The sequence below is a fragment of the Coenobita brevimanus genome, chromosome 1, assembly GCF_032717465.1.
Source record: "Coenobita brevimanus isolate Jiangsu-jjx chromosome 1, ASM3271746v2, whole genome shotgun sequence".
NCBI classification, from domain to species: Eukaryota; Metazoa; Arthropoda; class Malacostraca; order Decapoda; family Coenobitidae; genus Coenobita; species Coenobita brevimanus.
The window spans coordinates 12,692,789-12,712,327 of record NC_136954.1 but is presented as its reverse complement, the minus strand read 5'-3'; the positions used below and the strand labels follow the sequence as shown (position 1 = coordinate 12,712,327).

Genomic DNA, 19,539 nt, shown 5'->3' with positions numbered 1-19,539 from the left:
TTTCCTCTTACCCCCTCTACGTTCCATACACCTTCTTCTACGTTCCTCTTCACCTCCTTTCCCTTCCTTGAATCCTTCTCTACGTTCCTCTTACTTTCCTCTTATCCTCCTCTACGTTGCTTTTACCTTCCTCTTCGTTTTTACTTCCCCTTGCCTTCCTCTGCCTTCATCATTTCTTCTTACCCTCTTATTCTACTCTTACCTTTGCTCTCTTCACGTTCTCATATCCTCCTCTATGTTCCTTTTATTCCCCCTCTACGTTCTTCACGTTCTCCTTACCCTTGGCTATGTTCCTCACGTCCCTCTTACCTTCTCTCCCATCCCTTCTCTTCTCTTACCTTCCTGTTCCTTCTCTTACTCTCCTTTATCAGATATGTATAGTGCTCTTGATTAAATGTTTCCCTGTACTAGTGAAAATTTAATATACGATGAATTATCTGTATATTGTATATATGACTAACGTATGAATGAATGTATGTATATGTATGCATGTATGTATGTATGTATGTGTGTATGTATATTTATTTATTTGCCAGTGTTTATAATGGATAGGTATGTATGTATATATATGTAAGTATGTATTTATATAAATAAATATACGAGTATATATGTTACATGTAAATATGCTAGTATTTATGTTACATATAAAATATACGAGTATTTACACACACACACACACACACACACACACACACACACACACACACACACACACACACACACACACACACACACACACACACACACACACACAGTCTGGTCAAAGCCTGTATTCCCTTTCAGGTAATATCATGTAATCCTGTTTACTGAGTCACGGGAGCCAGAGTGATATCCCCTTCAATACAAGTCACTATGGCCCGTTCACTCGTCGGTTAAGGAAGCTCCCTAACACCCTTTCTAAGCGATTTATTTTGCTTATTACATCTTACTATTCTGTTTTGAGTTACATAAATCCTTCTTATATCGCCATACTTTGCTTATTACACCATATTTTGCGTATTACACCTTACTATCCTGTTCTGAGTTACATAAATCCTTCCTGTATCGCCATAGTCAGCGTACATGAACGTACAAAAGGATATTAATCACCCATATCCAGAAATAAATCGCTGAGGAAGGTGATATGGAACCTCCATACCCGACGGGAATATGTGTGTCGATGAAGGCCAGGCAGAGATGGGAGAAATATGGTCAGTAAAGATAACATTATGTATACTGGGTGAAAAAAAAATCAAAATTTTGTTCAGTCTCCCCTCGAAAATCACCCACTCCTCTCTCTCTCTCTCTCTCTCTCTCTCTCTCTCTCTCTCTCTCTCTCTCTCTCTCTCTCTCTCTCTCTTTCAAGTTTACATTATTCAGGCCTGCAGCTTCGGGTTCATTTTTATGTTTTCGGTATAAACTTGAGACTACTGAATGAAGGTTAGGGCAAAATATACAGCCTTTTACATCCTCTTCCACTGCCTACCAGTTAACATTATAATATTTGCCGATACATTTTTGTTGTTGTGTTTGTGTTCAGTGTTGGTTTAACGATATTTATTTTTATTACTTTGATATTATCTTTACGTTTTCAGTACAGTATGAGGTACGACTACGCCACATCTCACAGCTTTTCCCACCCTCTCTCTGCCTACCGTGAAAATACTAGCACAGTTACGGTGGCGACTTTGTTTAATATGGTTACGTTGTTGTTGGTAGTAGTAGAGCAACCCCGTTCTGTCAGGCAGAGCAGACCCATCAACCGGAGGCAAGCAACCGCTCCTACAGGGCCATCCTGTGTTTCCTTGCGGTGGACAGCGTTTCGCCACAGCAGGAGGCGGGGAAAAGTGTGGAGGTTTGGTTCCTGCATGGACGTCCCACCATAGTAGGTTGCACATCACCCCGTTGTATGGTTACCACCCAGCGTTGTAAATGGTTTCCCGGGTTACAGGAAGCCTTTAGGCTTGTCACTTAGTGTAGAGTCACCTTGGAAAGTAGACAGCACCACATCAGTTGAGTGGATGATGGTCTCCACAGCGTACCACCTCGTTGTAGCTTTGGGTCTCGTCGTTTCTTTTCCTTTGTTATTAAAAGGCTGATGCAACCCAATGCTAACTTTTTTTTTTTTTCCTCATTCCCTGCCAGCCGCCCTTGTTTTGTTTGACCTGTTAAAGATATGGTGCTGACTTTCCTGGTACGTCTTAAGTTTATGATGTAAGACTGAGCGAAGCCTGCACTAAACCACACAACATTCCCAGACTCTCTTCCTGGCAGTCAGCAGTATAACTCATGTTTAGTAGTGTTTTTTTTTTTTTTTTTTTTTTTTTTTTTTTAAATGCTGGAGGAACATTACTGAGGCGAGACACACACAGCTTTTTCCTCAGTCTTCCCCGTTTACTAATCAACAATATAATACTTATGTTCCGTTTTTATACATATGTATTTTTAAGTATTTTTCATACCGATATGATCCTTACATTGTTGGGAGCTGTAGCTTTCGATATATCCCTTTTCGAGACAAAATTGAACTAAGACCACGGCAGAACAAACAGCTTTTTTCTCCATCATCCTTTCTCCCCGCCTCCCTGCCTGTTTTGGTTTCCCGAGGCCGGTGCCGTTGCTCCTATCTTTCCTTCCTGAATTTCGCCCTGAGTGAAAGCCATCTCCCTCGGTGTTATCGGCACACACGTCGGGCGTCATCCCTGGAAATGCCCATCACCACCGGCCATCCACGAGAGGCGCTGCGGATTTGCTCTGGCTTTTCTCTTAGGGTTCTCTAAAAGTCTGGACCAGGAAAAGATCGTAGTGTTGGCGGAAATGTACGGCGATTTTACGGGTGGGAAAAAAATAAATCGAGGTATTACGATAATATGAGTGAGAAAAAAAGTCAGTTTGTCAAACGATGACAGTACCGGTAATATAAAAGTCTAAGCCAAGAAAAAAATATATCTAGGAGTTAATAGAAATGAAAGGGTAAAAGGAAAGGACCATATAACACATGTTAAAATTGTGGCATTCATATTTTGCTGGTAAACAAAATCGGAACGTTTATTTTTTATTTGCTTTCTAAAACTCATGTCCAAGAAGAAGTCGAGGCGTTTTCAGATATTTAGGTGGAAGAAGAGGCTATTTAAACAAGAATGAATAAGTAAATAAATAAATAAATGACGATGTAAATAATCGAGATATTTTTCCCTCTGAGATCTCTAAAAATTTGGACAAAGAAAAATCAGCGCTTTAGAAGAGCAGTAGTTGAATTTTTCTAAGAAGATTCAAGGCATTATGAAAATTTATGAGGGAACGAAGATGACGACTTAACAAGCCAAATTCATGGTAATATAAGGTATAGAGTAAAAGGGTTTTTTCGAGACTGTACGATAAACACACACACACACACACACACACACACACACACACACATCCAGTCTTCTTCATCTACAGTACATTAACTCGTGCTTTGCCTCGTTTTATACATGTTTTCAGGCCTATAATTGCCTAATTTACCTACATATTTACATAGAGACAAGCTGTATGCGAATTCTGCCCCCTCCCCCTCACCACCTGGTACAACATTCTAACTCCCTCGTCCCCCTTTTCCTAACATCCATCCCTCTGACGCCTTCATCCCACCCCGTAGCCTCTCCCCACCTGCTTCCCTTATCCCCTCTACCCCAAGTATAGTCCCTCTCATCTTTAGAAGCCTCTCGTCCCCTCCCCTCCATCCTCGCCGCCTTTTGACGCCTTCCTCTCCCCCCTCATCCTCTCTTTCACCCTTATCCCCTCCCCATCTTAGTCTACCTTCCACTCATCCACCAAGACTATCTCCCTCTCCTATCTTATCCCCTCTTTTCTCCTTATCCCTTCCCCAGTTTAATCTATCCCCCATTTCTGTGAACTGTGTGTGTGTGTGTGTGTGTGTGTGTGTGTGTGTGTGTGTGTGTGTGTATCTTTACTGTTGTCTTTTATACAGCTTCTTCTGTATATTTTGTACTCTTGCGCTGGTATTTTAATTCGGTTTACGTTGCGACAATGTATTCCGTAAGACAGCGTTATACGAGCCTGAGAGTGTTAATAGTGGCCAAGTAAACCAAGCCCATCACCGAAACAGAAGAAACACAATTGCCAGCGTAACATGGGAGGCGTGAATGTGACTGCTGGAATCAGTTTTGCTCAGACTAAATTGTCGCCACTACCGCCATGTCCATCACCAGGAGGAGGCTGAATAATTTCCAAGTTAAGATTTTTTATGACGAATGCTCAAACGTTGCCCTGGTTATTTTTCGTGTGTGTGTGTGTGTGTGTGTGTGTGTGTGTGTGTGTGTGTGTATTGTTTCAGTCTGCCACCATTTTGACGGGTACGTTCTTGTTTATCACTTCTTTCAGGGTTTGTGTGTGTGTGTGTGTGTGTGTGTGTGATTTAACATGTAATTCCATGTTATGAAAATGCTATTGATAAAAAAAAACTAAAAAATCATGCCTCTTCACCATATAATAATACACTAACACGGGGGAACAAAAGAAAATGACAGACACACAGCATATTGCTCTCTTTGGGGGTGTCGGGTTAAGCGTTTTGGGGAACACTATTTTTAAGGTAAATTAGTGCATAGAGGCTAAGATGCTGGCTCATTTTAGGAAATGTAGAGACAGTGGGATACATTTTTAAGGAGCAGGGCGTCACGTAAGTTTTATATTCTGTCTACCGATTGGATGGTTTCTTTCAGCTAAAAGGAAGACCACGCCCTTTAGAGTGTAGTCAAAAGTACTTATAGATTGATGGGTAGATAGATAGATGGATGGATGGATGGATGGATGGATGGAGGTACTGTGGTGTTTATGATTCTTTGGTAATAGGCGGAGAAGTAGTAAGAAGAGAGGATCAGATTTGAAGTAGCAGAGAAGGAGGTAGTAAAGATGAAAATGACAGAGAAAAAGAATGCATGATCATAGTACAGCAGAGGAAATTGATACAAGGGTTCAGCCGTACGAAAGAGAGGTAGCAAGTTTAACAGCAGTGAGGAAAGAAGGATTAGAGGGAAAAATAGCAGAGATGAATTTAGCAGAGACGAAGACTAAAGGAACATAATGGAGAGAGGAAGATGATGCACGGTTCATGATTATGAGAGAGGTAACAGATACGAAAGTGGCAAGAGGAGTGCCCTGGGATGGAAGATGACTGATGCAGGAAGGTGAAGTTGTTATTCTCACTCTTACAGGCCACTGAGAGAGAGAGAGAGAGAGAGAGAGAGAGAGACAGACAGAGAGAGAGAGAGAGAGAATCTACCCTGCAAGGTAACTAATACAAGGGGCTTAACTCTCACTCCTTTCTCCTTAACAAGCCATTGGCGTCAAGAGTAGCAGTTGACGTAAGAACAGTGAGTTAGTCCCCGGCCTGATAATGACTAAGTCCGTCTTGGCTAATTGGCTGATGTGTCTCGCTATCTGAGCTGTACACATTTCCCACTCTTGGCCTCTCGCACGGCAGGTAACATTCCTTCAGTATTCACTAAGGATAAGGCGCAAAACAGATTATGGTTGGGTACGGAAATGCCGATCAATTACCTAGCGCTCCTCTTCTACTCTGCCGGGTGATTTCTTGCGATTTGCGGGGACGGCTCGGTCAATGTTATCAGTGTCTTTCCTGCATCATCTGTTGATTTTCAGCTCCTTCTGCCACACTCACACCCACACCAGCATACTCAGCCGTTCCCACAGCACACGAGGTACTGATAGATGAGTTTCTATTAAAAAAAAATATTGGCACTGTTTATGGGCCGCCCCGTATTTGCAAATCAAGTGATACCATGCAATATTCAGGTAGATATACTGCAATACGGATTTTCCCTGCACGTACAAATGCAAATACACCCTCTTGAGTATGGTATAGTGTTTACTTAGCTATTGGTATTTGATTCACTTGAAAAAAAATACAGATCATACAATAGCTCTGCGATTGATATATTGCAGTGCAGAGAATCTCGGTCTCCTGTGACGATCTTTCACCTGAATAAAATCATCTGGCGTTTGGTGAAATAGAATACCATGAGAATGTTATTGGTGAAAATATTAACACTCTCAGGCTCTTGTGACGCACTCTCTATTGAATATTATGACTTCAGCTGGCATAGAATACGACAGGTGTCACGACCACGAGTGTTAATAATTGATATACTGGTTTACCTTGCATGTGGAAGCAGAGGTACGGCAAGTCCTAAGCTCCCTTATACTGTTGACTAAAATACCGCAATAGTCTTCCAGTATTCAGGTACGTAGGAACACAGATTACCCACTCATATGGCATCAGAAAAAATATGTTCGATACCAAAATCATCTCTTCCAGGTGATGTCAGATGATTTTATTTACCTGAGAATGAATCATAGGAGCCTGAGAGATATAATGCAGATCAATCTTACGTGTAGGAACATGTTACTTTTCCTCTTGCAGTTATTATGGTTTTTATCTGAAATAATGAAAGTCGCAGATATTTCAGATCAAATTTTCCTTTCGCTTTAGATATTCGAAACGGTAATGACAAAAAAAAAAAAAAAAGGCGGAATATATTACTACAACACTTCCAAATATAAACACTTCACTACGATGACGTTGTCGCCATATTGCTCGTGCAGACTGCCAGATGATTTTATTTTAACGTAGAATGAACACTATACACAGAAGCTGAACACTGCTCCTTCCTTCATATGTGTTATGGTGATCACTTAAAAATCAGCAGCTGGAAGTACATACGTAACTCGCGTGCTGCTATTTCATTCACGTAAAGAAGTGGAAATAGAAACCAAGCATTAGTTTCACACACACACACACACACACACACACACACACACACACACACACACACACACACACACACACACACACACACACACACACACACACACACACACACACACACACACACACACACACACCGTATCTGATCGACCCTTATCTATTCGTCTTAAGCCTGGCGTCACATCAGTTGCTCATACCTCCCCATAGGAAGGCCTGGCGGGGAGCTCAGTATCAGGGGAGAGAGAGAGAGAGAGAGAGAGAGTTTATAGGCCCTGTCGTCATGGCACTGAGAGACTCTGTGGTAAATCTTCCTTGACCGTATATTTTACACATTGCACAAAAATAAATTCTTCGTTATTGCAAATCTCTCTCTCTCTATCTATCTATTGTCAGATGCCGCAATCCCGTAAGGGGTGGCCACAAAGAAATCTCCTCCATGTCGCTCTGTCCCCCACCATTTCACTGCCCTGTTCTCAGCTCACGCACCCCTCTCTCATATACCTCTCCACTTCATCCCTCCATCTCATCCTTGACAGAGTTTGCATGAATAACACAGGACAAAAGCTTGCAAAGGAAGAGTGTAGTGGAGTGTAGTGCGGGTGTATGTAGGTAAGTGTAGTGTGTGGTGGTGAGATGTGGCAATGTCTGGTGTACGTGTTAGTGTATGGTGTGGCAGTGTGAGATCTTGTAGTGTGATGTGGTAGTGTGAAGTGTGAAAGGGATTTGGACGTCTGTGGTCTTGTAGCGTGTGATGTGACAGTGCGAGATGTGGTAGTATATGGTGTGGTATTGGGAAATGTGGCCGTGTGTGGTGTGGTAGTGTAAGGTGTAGTCAGAAATACCGAAATATGAAGTGTGGCGGTGGCTGATATGCCGGTATGATGTATAGAAGTATGAGGTGTGGTAGTGTGAGGTATGTCAGTGTGAGATATAGCAGTATGTATAAGGTGTAACACTTAGCACTGTGAGGTGCAGCAGTGTGAAGTGTGGAAGAGTGAGGTATAGCAGCGTGAGATGTGGCAGTATGAGCTGTGGCAGTGTGAGATGTGGTAGTATGTTGTGTTGCAGTAAGAGATGTGGCAGTGTGAGGTGTGGGAGTGTGTGATGTGGCAGTATGAAATGTGGCAGTGTGAGATGTGACAGTGTGCGATGAGGCAGTGCAAGGTGTTTCCGGTATGTGGTGTGGCAGATGGGGATGTGGCACTGTAAGATGTTTGTGAAATGTGTTAGTTCCGGTATGGTCTAATGCCTAGTAACTTTTTTGATACTCTGTTTTATTGCTTATATTAACACCTTCAGGCCAAGGACATTGTTTCCATGTTTTGAAGCCGTTTCCAGACAATTTTGTTCAACACTGGATAGAGTTTGAGAACAGTATTGGTTTTGTATATATCCGTCATTACCCGCTTCTTTGCTAAGGGGACTCTATTTATGTGAGTCGGATCGTTTAGTAAGGCCAACAGTAAAGCAATAATAATAATAATAATAATAATAATAATAATAATAATAATAATACGTCCTGGGAGTAATGGAGTCAGTGTCGTGGGTGATGGATTGAAATTGGATACTGTCTTGTTAACTTGTCCTTCATATCTGCCCACCGACCTGCCTTAGGGCCTTACCGTGTGTGCCAGGACCCATATACATATATGTATATGGGTCCTGGTGTGTGCCATAGGAGGATGGAATGCGGAATATTCCACTCGTTTTTCTACATCTCCTTACTCACCGTCGTAAGAATGAGTCATCACCCTGTCCATGTGGCTCCCCCAAAGGTTTACCACTCGCTCCATAGTGCCAATATGCCCCGTAGGTGTGTCGGATAGGAAATACCTCTTTTTTTTTTTTTTTTTTTTTTTTGTACTCACTTCTTCGTAGCATCCCTGTCTTGGTGGGTTCTTTTGCACCTTAAACTTCATTTGTATACCTAGTTTTAATTTCGACATAGTTTACATCAATAACATGGAAGAGAATATGGAGATATGTGGAACAAATTGCTAAAGAAGAGTGTTTACGAAATCTTTTGTTCCCGCCTAGAATACGACCCATGAAGACACCACCACTGATACCGTAATACCTGATTGGAATATCCATGGCGTATAGCACAAGAGACAGTAGGTGTTAGTGCCCAGGTGCCAGAATGACGAGTGAGAGCTGCAGAGAACCAGCACTTTGTTGATATGTCGGAGGTGGGTGACTGGACCACTGAGACGGGTTACTTAAACTGTTCCTAGTGTCGAGTGGGAGAAAACACACACACACACACACACACACACACACACACACACACACACACACACACACACACACACACACACACACACACACACACACACACACTAATTCTGCAGAGGACCTGCCTTTTATTGGTGTGTCGTAGGTGGATAACTGGAACTAAGAAACGGGCTGCCTAACTTATGTCGAGAGTCGAATGAATTGGAAAAAAAAAAAAATGAAGATGAACCCGAAAAAGTCTCGGGTCAAATTGATGAAAAAAATACCAAGAAGTTTTAAAAATTCTACCATCTAATAATTCTAGTGTGAAGCCAAAAACTGTACGTATTTCTGATGTAATACTCGATACATGGGTAAAATTCAATCACCATTAGTTTAAAAATATATATAACATGTCAGGAGACTTTTTCCATTCAAGTTCGGAGAGATGAAATTAGAGAAAACGAAACTCACTGACCCTTTTCTTTCTTTCTTTTACAGCTTAGGTTCGATACGCGATATATTTGACCTGCCTTACCCGAAATAGGCTTTAATTAAATGTTTAAAATAAAGTTAACCTCGTTACTATGACGGTGAATAAAGTCGTTTAGTAATAGAAGGAATAAAAGTTGATATTTCGTCTTGTAAGGATTTCAGATTTTTATGGATGGGGACTGGCCACGTGTAAGCTGAGACAAAAATCCTCTTTCGATTGCGAGAATGATTTAGTTAAGCTTTCTGTCGTCAGCTGAGGGCCAGACAGCCTCACCTCACGTCCTTCCAATGCCTCTTATCTTATCTCAGCCTCCCCACCTCCTGACTCCAGCCATCTCACCAGAACCACCTCCTCTGACTCACTTACCTCCTTTTTCACTCTCCTTACCCCTTACATTCCTTCACCTCCACCCTTCATTTCACAACCACTTGCTTACTTTTACTTCCCCTCCCCAAGGACAGTCCCTCACCTTCACTTTCCCTTACTCATTACCCCCTCATTATTCCCCTGCCCATTACCCCTCATCATTCCCCTACCCATTACCCCTTCCTTCATTCCCCTACCCATTCATCATTCCCCTACCCATTACCCCTCCCTTCATTCCCCTACCCATTACCTCTCCCTTCATTCCCCTACCCATTACCTCTCCCTTCATTCCCCTACCCATGAACCCTCACTTCATTTTTCTTCCCTTCCCCACACCTTTAGCCTGTGTCATTTCTCCCCTCTCCGACTTTCCCCTCATCCTGCCCCCTTACATCACCTCTGCCTCATCTACTCTCTTCTACCACTTCCTCCCCTCTATCTCCCCACCTCTTACCCCTACACACTCCCCTCACCCCAACAAATTTTCACTTACCGGTACGTATCCTCCCATACTCTCACCCCATCTCACGCCTTACCACCCAGTAAATGACCCCTGACCCCTTGTAATCTCCCCTTTTCCCCATTTCACGCCTCACCACCTAGTAAATCACCCCTCACCCCTATTAATCTCCCGTCGTCTCACCCCAGTTCATCTCCCTCGTAGATTAGCTCCCCTCACTCGACACAATCCATGGAGTAGCCAGCCAGCGTCCCCTCTCTCTCTCTCTCTCTCTCTCTCTCTCTCTCTCTCTCTCTCTCTCTCTCTCTCCAGCCACTGGGGGACGTATTCACGCTGCCTTGGGGACTGTCGTAACACCTCTTCTTTAGTGACTCATCCTGCCTGTTTCACTTTAAAATTCTCATGTATTCTTTTGATTCAGATAGACTGGTTATATGATTACCACCCAGCGTTGTAAATGGTCTCCTGGCCTACGGGAAACCATTAGGCCTGTCACTCAGTGCAGAGCCACATGGAAAGGAAAGAAGAGTAATAAAAAGTGAGAGGAAAGATGGGAGAAATACGAAGAGAGGAGGGCAGACACAGAAAAAGAATGACAAAGATGAAGGAAGTAGGCAGCACTACACCAAGTGAGTGGATGATAGTCGCCACCACCTGCCATCAGGGGTAGAAAGGCATAATAAAATAACTATACAAAAGAATTATTGAAGTTCAGGCAGGAATTCTGTTATTAGGCATAACTACCTTTAACTCGTTCAATAAAGTGGACCATGTTCCCTTGCTCCCACCAGACAGTTTTGTTTAGGACCCTCCCTCCTTTTTTTATTTATTTATTTTTTTTGAGAAGTGGTTAAGGATACCCCCAAATAAGAGAATTATGCTGTGATGGGAGAGGAGGCAGAGGGGAGAAGGGAGGGGAGGAGAGGGGGGGCAGAGGGGAAGTGGGGGAGGATGGAAGTGAGCTGAGAGAACGTAGAGGTTAGAGGAAAGGCAAGATGGAGAAGGGGACAAGGGAGAAGGAAGAGAGAGAGAGAGAGAGAGAGAGAGAGAGAGAGAGAGAGAGAGAGAGAGAGAGGCGGGGGAGGGGGAGGGGGAGGGGGACAGGTGGAGAGATAAGCGAGGGTTGATGAAGGGCGTCAGAGCCTAGGGTGAGGATTGGCCGAATTAATGGATGGGAAGGAGAGAGAGAGAGAGAGAGAGAGAGAGAGAGAGAGAGAGAGCAGGAAAGAAGGGGAGAAAGAGAGGCAGATAGAATAACTTGGAGGGAAAAAGGGATGTTGCTTTCTACTCATGCTGGCTCTCAGTTATTTTCAGAGTAGGATATAGTTCAGAAAATGACGGGGTTAAATATATCCTTCATTCATCACTACAGCATAACAGATCTCTTTAAGGCTGCATAAAACTGACTGGACTTGGCAGGAAATAGCCTGACGTCATTTCCGCTTTATATTTCCTCTCTCCTAACGATTCTGTTTGGTTAGGATAGAATTTGTACCGAGTGGATTAACTGTAGCCTGCATTAAAATCGTCTTAATAAACCTCAAGGGACGACTGATGTTTCTCATGGTTTATTCTTGCTACTAATGTTTGTTACCCGTTTCACTCTGACTTGGCCTAAAATGGCCATGTCACCATCTTGAGTGCTGAGGCGTTAGTGTAGATTAACACTAAAATATGATGTTGTCCACGAAGTGCTGCGAAAAGGGTATCGAGCCGTGTCATTATATTTTTCTGTCACTGAACTATATGTAATAAGTAGCAAAAGGACAAAAATTTGGCTGGAACCAAACGATTTTATTTAACTGTTTGTGAGTGAGTGATTATGAAAGTGGTACGAGTATAATACTAAGTCCATTTTACCTTGACTTGGCCCAGGTGTTCGTTCTTCTGCAGCTTATTTCACGTTGCTCAATGGCAGAATAAGACAGTACTACGGCTCAACATCCTTTCCACACAATTCGTGACTAACATCATTTAGTGTAAATTTGTTGTTAGAATTCAGCATTCAAGATAGATAGATGGCTGTTTTAGGTCAAGTTAGAGAAAAAGTGTACAGTATAATTAATTCCCTGGTGACTTGGAAGAGTAGTATTGCTTATAACTCAGGTCATAATGTTAAGCGTACAGAGAGTCACTGGAGACTGAGCGTTACCAGGGGAGGCTGGACTGAGATGAGGAGATTCACTGCTCTCTGCTCTGCCTCCCTTCTTTTTATTTCACCTCTCTCTCTCTCTCTCTCTCTCTCTCTCTTTGCTCTGAGTTTTCCATTTCCCCATCTCCCTCAGCGCGGAGCATAAGGATCATGGGTGCAGTTATATATACAGTATATGTGTAAATATGTAAGAATGTAAGTCTGTTTTATGGAGGATTAAATGAGAAAATAAAGAGGAGATTGAAACAACACTCACCTCTTTTATTTATATATATATTTATTTTTTTTTTGCCTCCTCTTCCTGCTAATTGTACCTCCCCCTCCCCGCGCCCCTTCTTTCCTCTCACCCTCCTACCATCCCTCTCCACGCGCCCCTCTTCTCTCCTTTCGTCTCCATGTCCGCTTCATCCCCTCGTCCCTCTCTCCCTCAGCAGCGAGTAATAGCCAACATTCGTCTGTGTGTGTGTGTGTGTGTGTGTGTGTGTGTGTGTGTGTGTGTGTGTGTGTGTGAGAGAGAGAGAGAGAGAGAGAGAGAGAGAGAGAGAGACTATTGACAGTAATTATGTTAGTATGAAGGTGAGCAAAGGTAAGCACAATCCTTTCTCCCTCTCCCCTCTCCTCCCTCCAGTTCCCTCCCCTCACCTCCCTTTCTCCTCAAAGCTCCCCTTCTCTCTCCCTTCGTATCCTTTGCAATTGTATCTTCTTTCTCACCCATTCCCTTTTTCTTTCCTTCCCCTCTTCCCATCTTATCCTTTCCCCTTACTCTCCTCCTCCCCTCTCAACTCTTACACCTCTCCTGCCCCTCACCCACCCTTCTCTCCCCTAACTTCCTCCAGCTCTTCTTCCTTCCCCTCCCCTATCATCAATTTCCCCTCTCCTCACCCCCCCACCCCTTTTATTCCCCCCATCTCTTAATTCTCCCTCCCCCAATTCTTGCCCTCCTGCCACCTTCCTCATCACCCAGCTCCCTTCCCCCTCCCCCTTCCCTCTCACAACCTCCTCCCCCTCCCCTCACGCATTCCCCTCCCCCTCCCCTCTCGCAAACCCCCCTCCCCCTCCCATCTCGCATCCCCCCATCCATCTTCCCTCTCGCAACCCCCCTTCTCCCTCCCATCCCTGCCGTCTAGCAACCCCCTTCCCCTGCCTTCTCGCCTCCCCCACCCCCACCATCCAGTCGTAGCCACCATGTATATACTGTATGTATATTTGCCCCCACTCCTGCAGACTCCTGTTTCCATAAAAAATTGTGACGTTAGGCCTGAGAGCAGCTTTTTTCCATTTTTTTATTGTATTTTATTTTTTTTCTCGGTGTAGCCTGGGTTTAGATTTGGATCACTCGTGTAGCCAGCCATGGAAAAGAAGTTTGTGTTGAGCAGATTTTATTATTAATACTGGTAGTAGTAGTAGGAGTAATGGTAGTAGTAGTAATAGTAGTTGCAGTAGTAGTAGTAGTAGTAGTAGTGGTAGCAGCAACAGCAACTACAGCGTTTTTCTTAGTGTTCATTTTATTATTATTATTATTATTATTATTATTATTATTATTATTATCATCATTATTATTAATATTATTATTATTACTATTATCATTGTTGTTGGTGTTGTTATTGATGTTATTATTATTATTATTATTATTATTGTGTCGTTTCTTAGGAGTTCGCTCCTAAGAAAGGACACAAGAAAGACACACAACACAAAGACATCAGTACAGGAAACACAGTACAGACGTAGGTGTTGCTGCAGGTAGAACCCACAGGTGGTAATAAAAACACACCCAGCACGTAACAGACACAGGGCAAGAGAGAAGTTAGCACGTGTGTGTGTGTGTGTGTGTGTGTGTGTGTGTGTGTGTGTGTGTGTGTGTGTGTGTGTGAGAGAGAGAGAGAGAGAGAGAGCGAGAGAGAGCAAAGATGTATCAGTTAAGAACGGCGGCAGTTATGTGGATAAGATGTAGGAGATGGAGGGAATAAGAGAAAGAGAGAGAGATGGAGGGAATAAGAGAGAGAAGAGAGAGATGGAGGGAATAAGAGAGAGAGAGAGAGAGACGAACCTGAATTTTTGGTGAGTTAAGTTACTGTTCTCTCGACGAAGAAAGAAACTAGAGCATCATTCCTAAGTGGCCTTGGATATCCCGTAACACGTTTTCCTTAGCGATTTTTTCAGCACGTATCCCTCGAAATCCCCATGTATGCTACTGGTCCAAGCTATATCGATATTAAACCGATATAAATAATGGATCTTACAAGGGAGTGTTAAGGAGTGATATGGAAAATGAATCGCGAAAGAGTAGGGGCTAAGACACCGCCTATGTATCCTAGAAGATAAGGCCCAGAGAGGAAATGATAAGGTGAAGAAGGTAGATAGGAGGTAAGATAAGGAGGTGTGTGTGTTGGGTCAGTACTTTTACCTGCCCTGATGAAGATTTGGTCTCGTGTTGGTCAGTGGGTTCAGACATCTGCATTATTATTATTATTATTATTATTATTATTATTATTATTATTATTATTTTGGCTCCTGACCTCTCTACCGCCTCTACGTTTCACCTTTTTTTTTCCTGTTTTATCCTTCCTTGCTTTCTGGTCACTATCTCGCCCCATCCTTGGGTGGGAAAGAGGTTATGATGATGATGATGAATGATGATAGTGATGGTGGTGATGGTATTAGTGATGATGATGGTGGTGATGGTAATAGTGATGATGATGATGCTGATGATGGTGATACTGATGATAATGATGATTATGATTATGGTACTGATGTTGATGACGGTGATACTGATGATGATGATGATGGTTATACTGATGATGATGATCATGATGAAGATACTGATGATGATGATGATTCTCACTTCTGGTTTTCCTCTCTCTCCCCCAGTCTGCCGTCAGTTCTCGCGGCCTGTGTGGGCGATGGTCGGGTCGGTCCAGCCTGACAGCTTCGATACGCTCCACTCCTACGCCAACACCTTCCAGATGCCCTTCGTTACGCCCTGGTTCCCGGAAAATGTGAGTACCTGCATTACTTATTTACCTGTTATTGAATTATGTTTATATTGTGTGCTGGGGGAAGGTGAAGATGGGGCTGGGAATGGAAAGGGGGGAAGAGAAGGAGAAGGAAAGAGGTAGAAGTGGAGGAGATATGAAGCAGGAAAGGGTTGAGAAAGAAGGAAGAGAAAATGGAGGAAGAAGTGGAAGAGGAGGAGAACTGTTAAGACTATGAATATCTGTGTTTATATTGTGTGCTGGGAGGAGGTGATCTTAAGGTTGGGCTGGGATTGGGAATGGGGGAAAGAGAAGGAGGAGGAAAGAGGTAGAAGTGGAGGGGATATGAAGCAGGAAAGGATTGAGAAAGAAAGAAGAGAAAATGGAAGAGAAGGAGAAGGGAAGAGGTAGAAGTGTAGTAGAGGCTATGAAGGACGAAAGGTAGAGAAAGAAGTAGGAGAAAATGGAAGACAAGGAGAACGAAATAGGTAGAGGTGTAGTATAGGATATGAAGGACAAAAGGTAGAGAAAGAAGGAAGAGAAGATGGAGGAAGAAGTGGAGGAGGAGAACTGGTAAGAATATGACGATGGATGAAGAGAGGAGGTGATGTGAAGGAGAAGTTGAGGAACATGGTTACGGTACTCATTATTCTTATGTCAATACCTTCCAGCTTGCATTTACTGCGACTTAATTCCCAGATGATGTAAGTACCTAAAGTTTATATTTATAGCGAAGTTTATTATACAGGTTTATGTATTATGAAGATATATTCCATAAAAAAGTATGAATGTGAAGTGACGGCACTGAAGAGAGAGAGAGAGAGAGAGAGAGAGAGAGAGAGAGAGAGAGAGAGAGAGAGAGAAGCAAGTGGAGGCAATAATTGCACATGAAAAGTCGTGTCTTTTTATATTTGATGTATTGCATTGTAAAGGAATAGTAATATCATAATATCCACAGCACTTTTCCTCTAGAGTGCTCGTGCACTTATAAAACTGCTACACCGCAGTGGTAGTTATATTGCAGAGAGAAATTGATAGTATAATGTAGAGATTGGCTTACATGTGCTTATACTGTCTCGATCTGTCTCCTGTGATTTCTTTTTCTTTTCTTTCCTTCTCTCTTTTTCTTTCTTTCTTTTTTTTTTTTTTTTTTTTTTTTGCCCTGTGCTATCCCTACTACATCTTCATACTCTTTTGTCAAATGGATTTTATATTAGTTTCCTTGATTAAAATAAATAAGGGAAAGAATGAGGGCTTTTGGTTAAAGTACCTGTGCACGGTAAGCGGGGCCTTGCCTATATTGAAGTAAAATGTACTTCAATACTTCTGTCCCTGAATTTACGGAAGGTGCGAAGAATCCGTCTTTTAAGGACCATACCTGCTGGAGATTGAAGGTTCTCTGCAAAGGAAAAAGCCATTATTTGTGTTATGTTAGAGACAAACCATTTGAAGAACGAAAAAAGAATATGGAGAATCGGAAGTTTGGCTAATTACTGTATATGTTTATGTTTTAGCTACTTAGGTGGTGACGTTGGGAACAGAAACGCTCAAAGACAAAGGACAGAAGCCTGTAAAGGCTTAAAACGCCTTGTGTTTGGGAGTCCTAAAGGTGTTTGTTAAGGCTGATGGGCGTGTCGGCACCATCGCTACGTGGTGATGACGGGGATGTTGGGGTGAGTACGGGTGAAAGTGGAAAGAGGGGAATATGATGGAGACGGTGGAGCAAGATGAAAGAACAGGAGTTAGAGGTGATATTTCATTAATAATTTTTGGGGAAAGGGGAATTTAGTTAAAGGGGAAAGGGGGGAAGAGGAAGGAAGAGAAAACGGAATGGAAGGACGAGAGGGATTAGGAAGGAGGAGCAGGAGGAGACGGAGAGGACGTTATAAAGAAGCGATGATGATCATGATGAACGTGAAGAGGAAGGAGGTCATAGTTTGATTGGTATATTTTTATAGCTTGAATAGTCTGCACTGTTTATCTAGTTATTTACGTATTCCATTCTATTCTGTGTTTCTTTATTAGGGTTGGGGTTAAGAAAGGAAAGGAAATATATATACGTATACTGAACTAGGAATGAGACTGGGAAAGAGAAGGTGGGAGGAAAAAGTGGAGAAGGAGGGAAGGAGGAGGAAGAATTAAAGAAGTATGAGGAGAAGAAGAGGGCGTGGAAAGAGGATGCGGAGGAATGAGGGTAGAGGAGGAGGAAGAGGGGAATGAGGGACATCGATCATGTGAATATCAGATGCCAGCCGGTGACACCTTCAACCACACCTGGACATCTGTATATTAATTAGTGAGCATAAATGCACCTAATGAAAGAGGGCGGCGTTTGGAAACTGCCTTTTCTGTTGTTTGCAGATGATATTGTATTGTTAAGTGAAGACGAAGGGGAACTGTAAGGCTTGGTGAATGAGTTTGGAAGAGTGTGTAAGAAACTGAATCTAAAGTGAATTTCGGGGAGAGTAAAGTTATCGTCTTCGAGAGAAATGAAGTCACTGGATGTACAGTGAGGCTGGATGAGGAGGAAATGAACAATGTGAGTGCATTTAAATAACTGTGTATCGTGATGAGTAAGGATGGAAGTTTGGAGGGTGCAGTGCTTGAAAGGGTACAACAAGGAAGAAAGGTTGCTGATTCTTTGAAAACAGTGATAAGAAACAGGGATGTGAGCATGGAATTTTAAAAAGTCGCTCCATGACAGTATTGGAGTACCTGTACCAACTTTAACGCATACAAGCGAAGCTTGGACCTTGTTGGAAGGACACAAGCCAAGAATGAAAGCAATGGAAATGAGTTATCTGAGATGAGCATGTGGAGTTACGTGGAAAGACAGACTGACAAATGAGGAAGTGAGGGAGTGTTGTGGTGTGGATGTGGATGTAATAGAAAGCGTTAGGAGAAATACACTGAGGTGGTTTGGCCATGTGGAGAGGATGGAGAGCGAAAGACTAACGAGGAGAGTGTATGTGAGTGAGGTGGAAGGGGGGAGAGGGAAGGGGAGGCTAAGGATGAGATGGAGGGATTGAGTGGAGAGGTATATGAGAGGGGAGAGTGTGAGCTGGGAGCAGGGCAGTGAAATGGACCTGAGGACCGAGCAGGTAAATTTGTAGTTGGTGAGATGTTTGTGTCATTTATGGATATGGAGAAAATATACAAAAGTGTCAACAGTGAGAGATTATGGAAGGTTTTGCATGTGTATGGTATGGATGGTAAGCTGTTGAATGCTGTCAAGAGTTGTCATGACGGTGAGGCTTGTGAAGGGGTAAGTGGGCGTGTGAGTGGCTTAATATCAGTGTTAATATAAGATAGGCTTGTGTTATGTCCTCATGGCAATTGAATATATATATGGATGGGGTTATGAGAGAGGAAAAAAACTCGAGTTATGAAGGGAAAGATGCTAATAGTAATGAATCGTGAAGGAGGGAGTGTCCAATACCTGATGTATGTAGATGATGCTTTGGTACTTGCTAATGGGGAATAAAAGTTTTGTATACCGGTGCAGAGTGTGTGGATGTCTTTGAGCGCCTTGTTTCCGTTCTGTTCGTTCTATATATTCTGTTTCAGACGACTACCGTTCTTCTTCTTTGTCTAAAACTATCAATATTTGTGTCCCCTAAGGAAGATGAAGTGTCTTGTCTCCACCCCAGCCCCGTTCCCCTCACTGCTGCTCGCCCCTTTATCTCCTGCAAATATTCTCATTCCCACCCCTGACTCCCCTAACCCTCTCTCATCCCCCTGTCACGCTCTCTCTCCCCCAATATCTCACTTGCCTCTCCTCCACCCCCTCCCCTATCCCCTCTCACCCCTACCCTTCCTTCCCCCTCCCCACACGACCCCCAACAATATCTCTGGCTGAAGAAGAACAGACGCCATCAAAAATGTAATTAAGGGAGCCGCTCCGTGGTGGCCAAAAATGACCGTAATGAATCAGCCTGGTTGCGTTATTGTCTTCCTAAAACCAATTATCACCCGGGGTTCCCTTGTTTGTCGCCGCGGGTACAGGCCCTCGAAAAAATGGGGGATAGATGGATAGATAGATAGATTAGAAATAGATAATGACGTGGATATCACATGCTGTAATCCAGCAGAGAGATACTGAAGCATGGA

The 19,539-nt window shown here is 43.0% G+C and overlaps 1 protein-coding gene across 1 annotated transcript in view; it reads left to right on the top strand.

Moving 5' to 3' along the window:
• The first annotated feature begins 14,869 nt into the window (after positions 1-14,869).
• LOC145414462 (glutamate receptor 1-like) overlaps positions 14,870-19,539 on the top strand; it is a 654,998-nt gene continuing 650,328 nt past the window's right edge. The window contains exons 1-2 of the mRNA XM_080284028.1: positions 14,870-14,891; positions 15,326-15,453. Of these exons, the coding sequence (XP_080140154.1) occupies positions 14,870-14,891; positions 15,326-15,453 (150 nt within the window). The remainder of the gene's footprint in view (positions 14,892-15,325; positions 15,454-19,539) is intronic.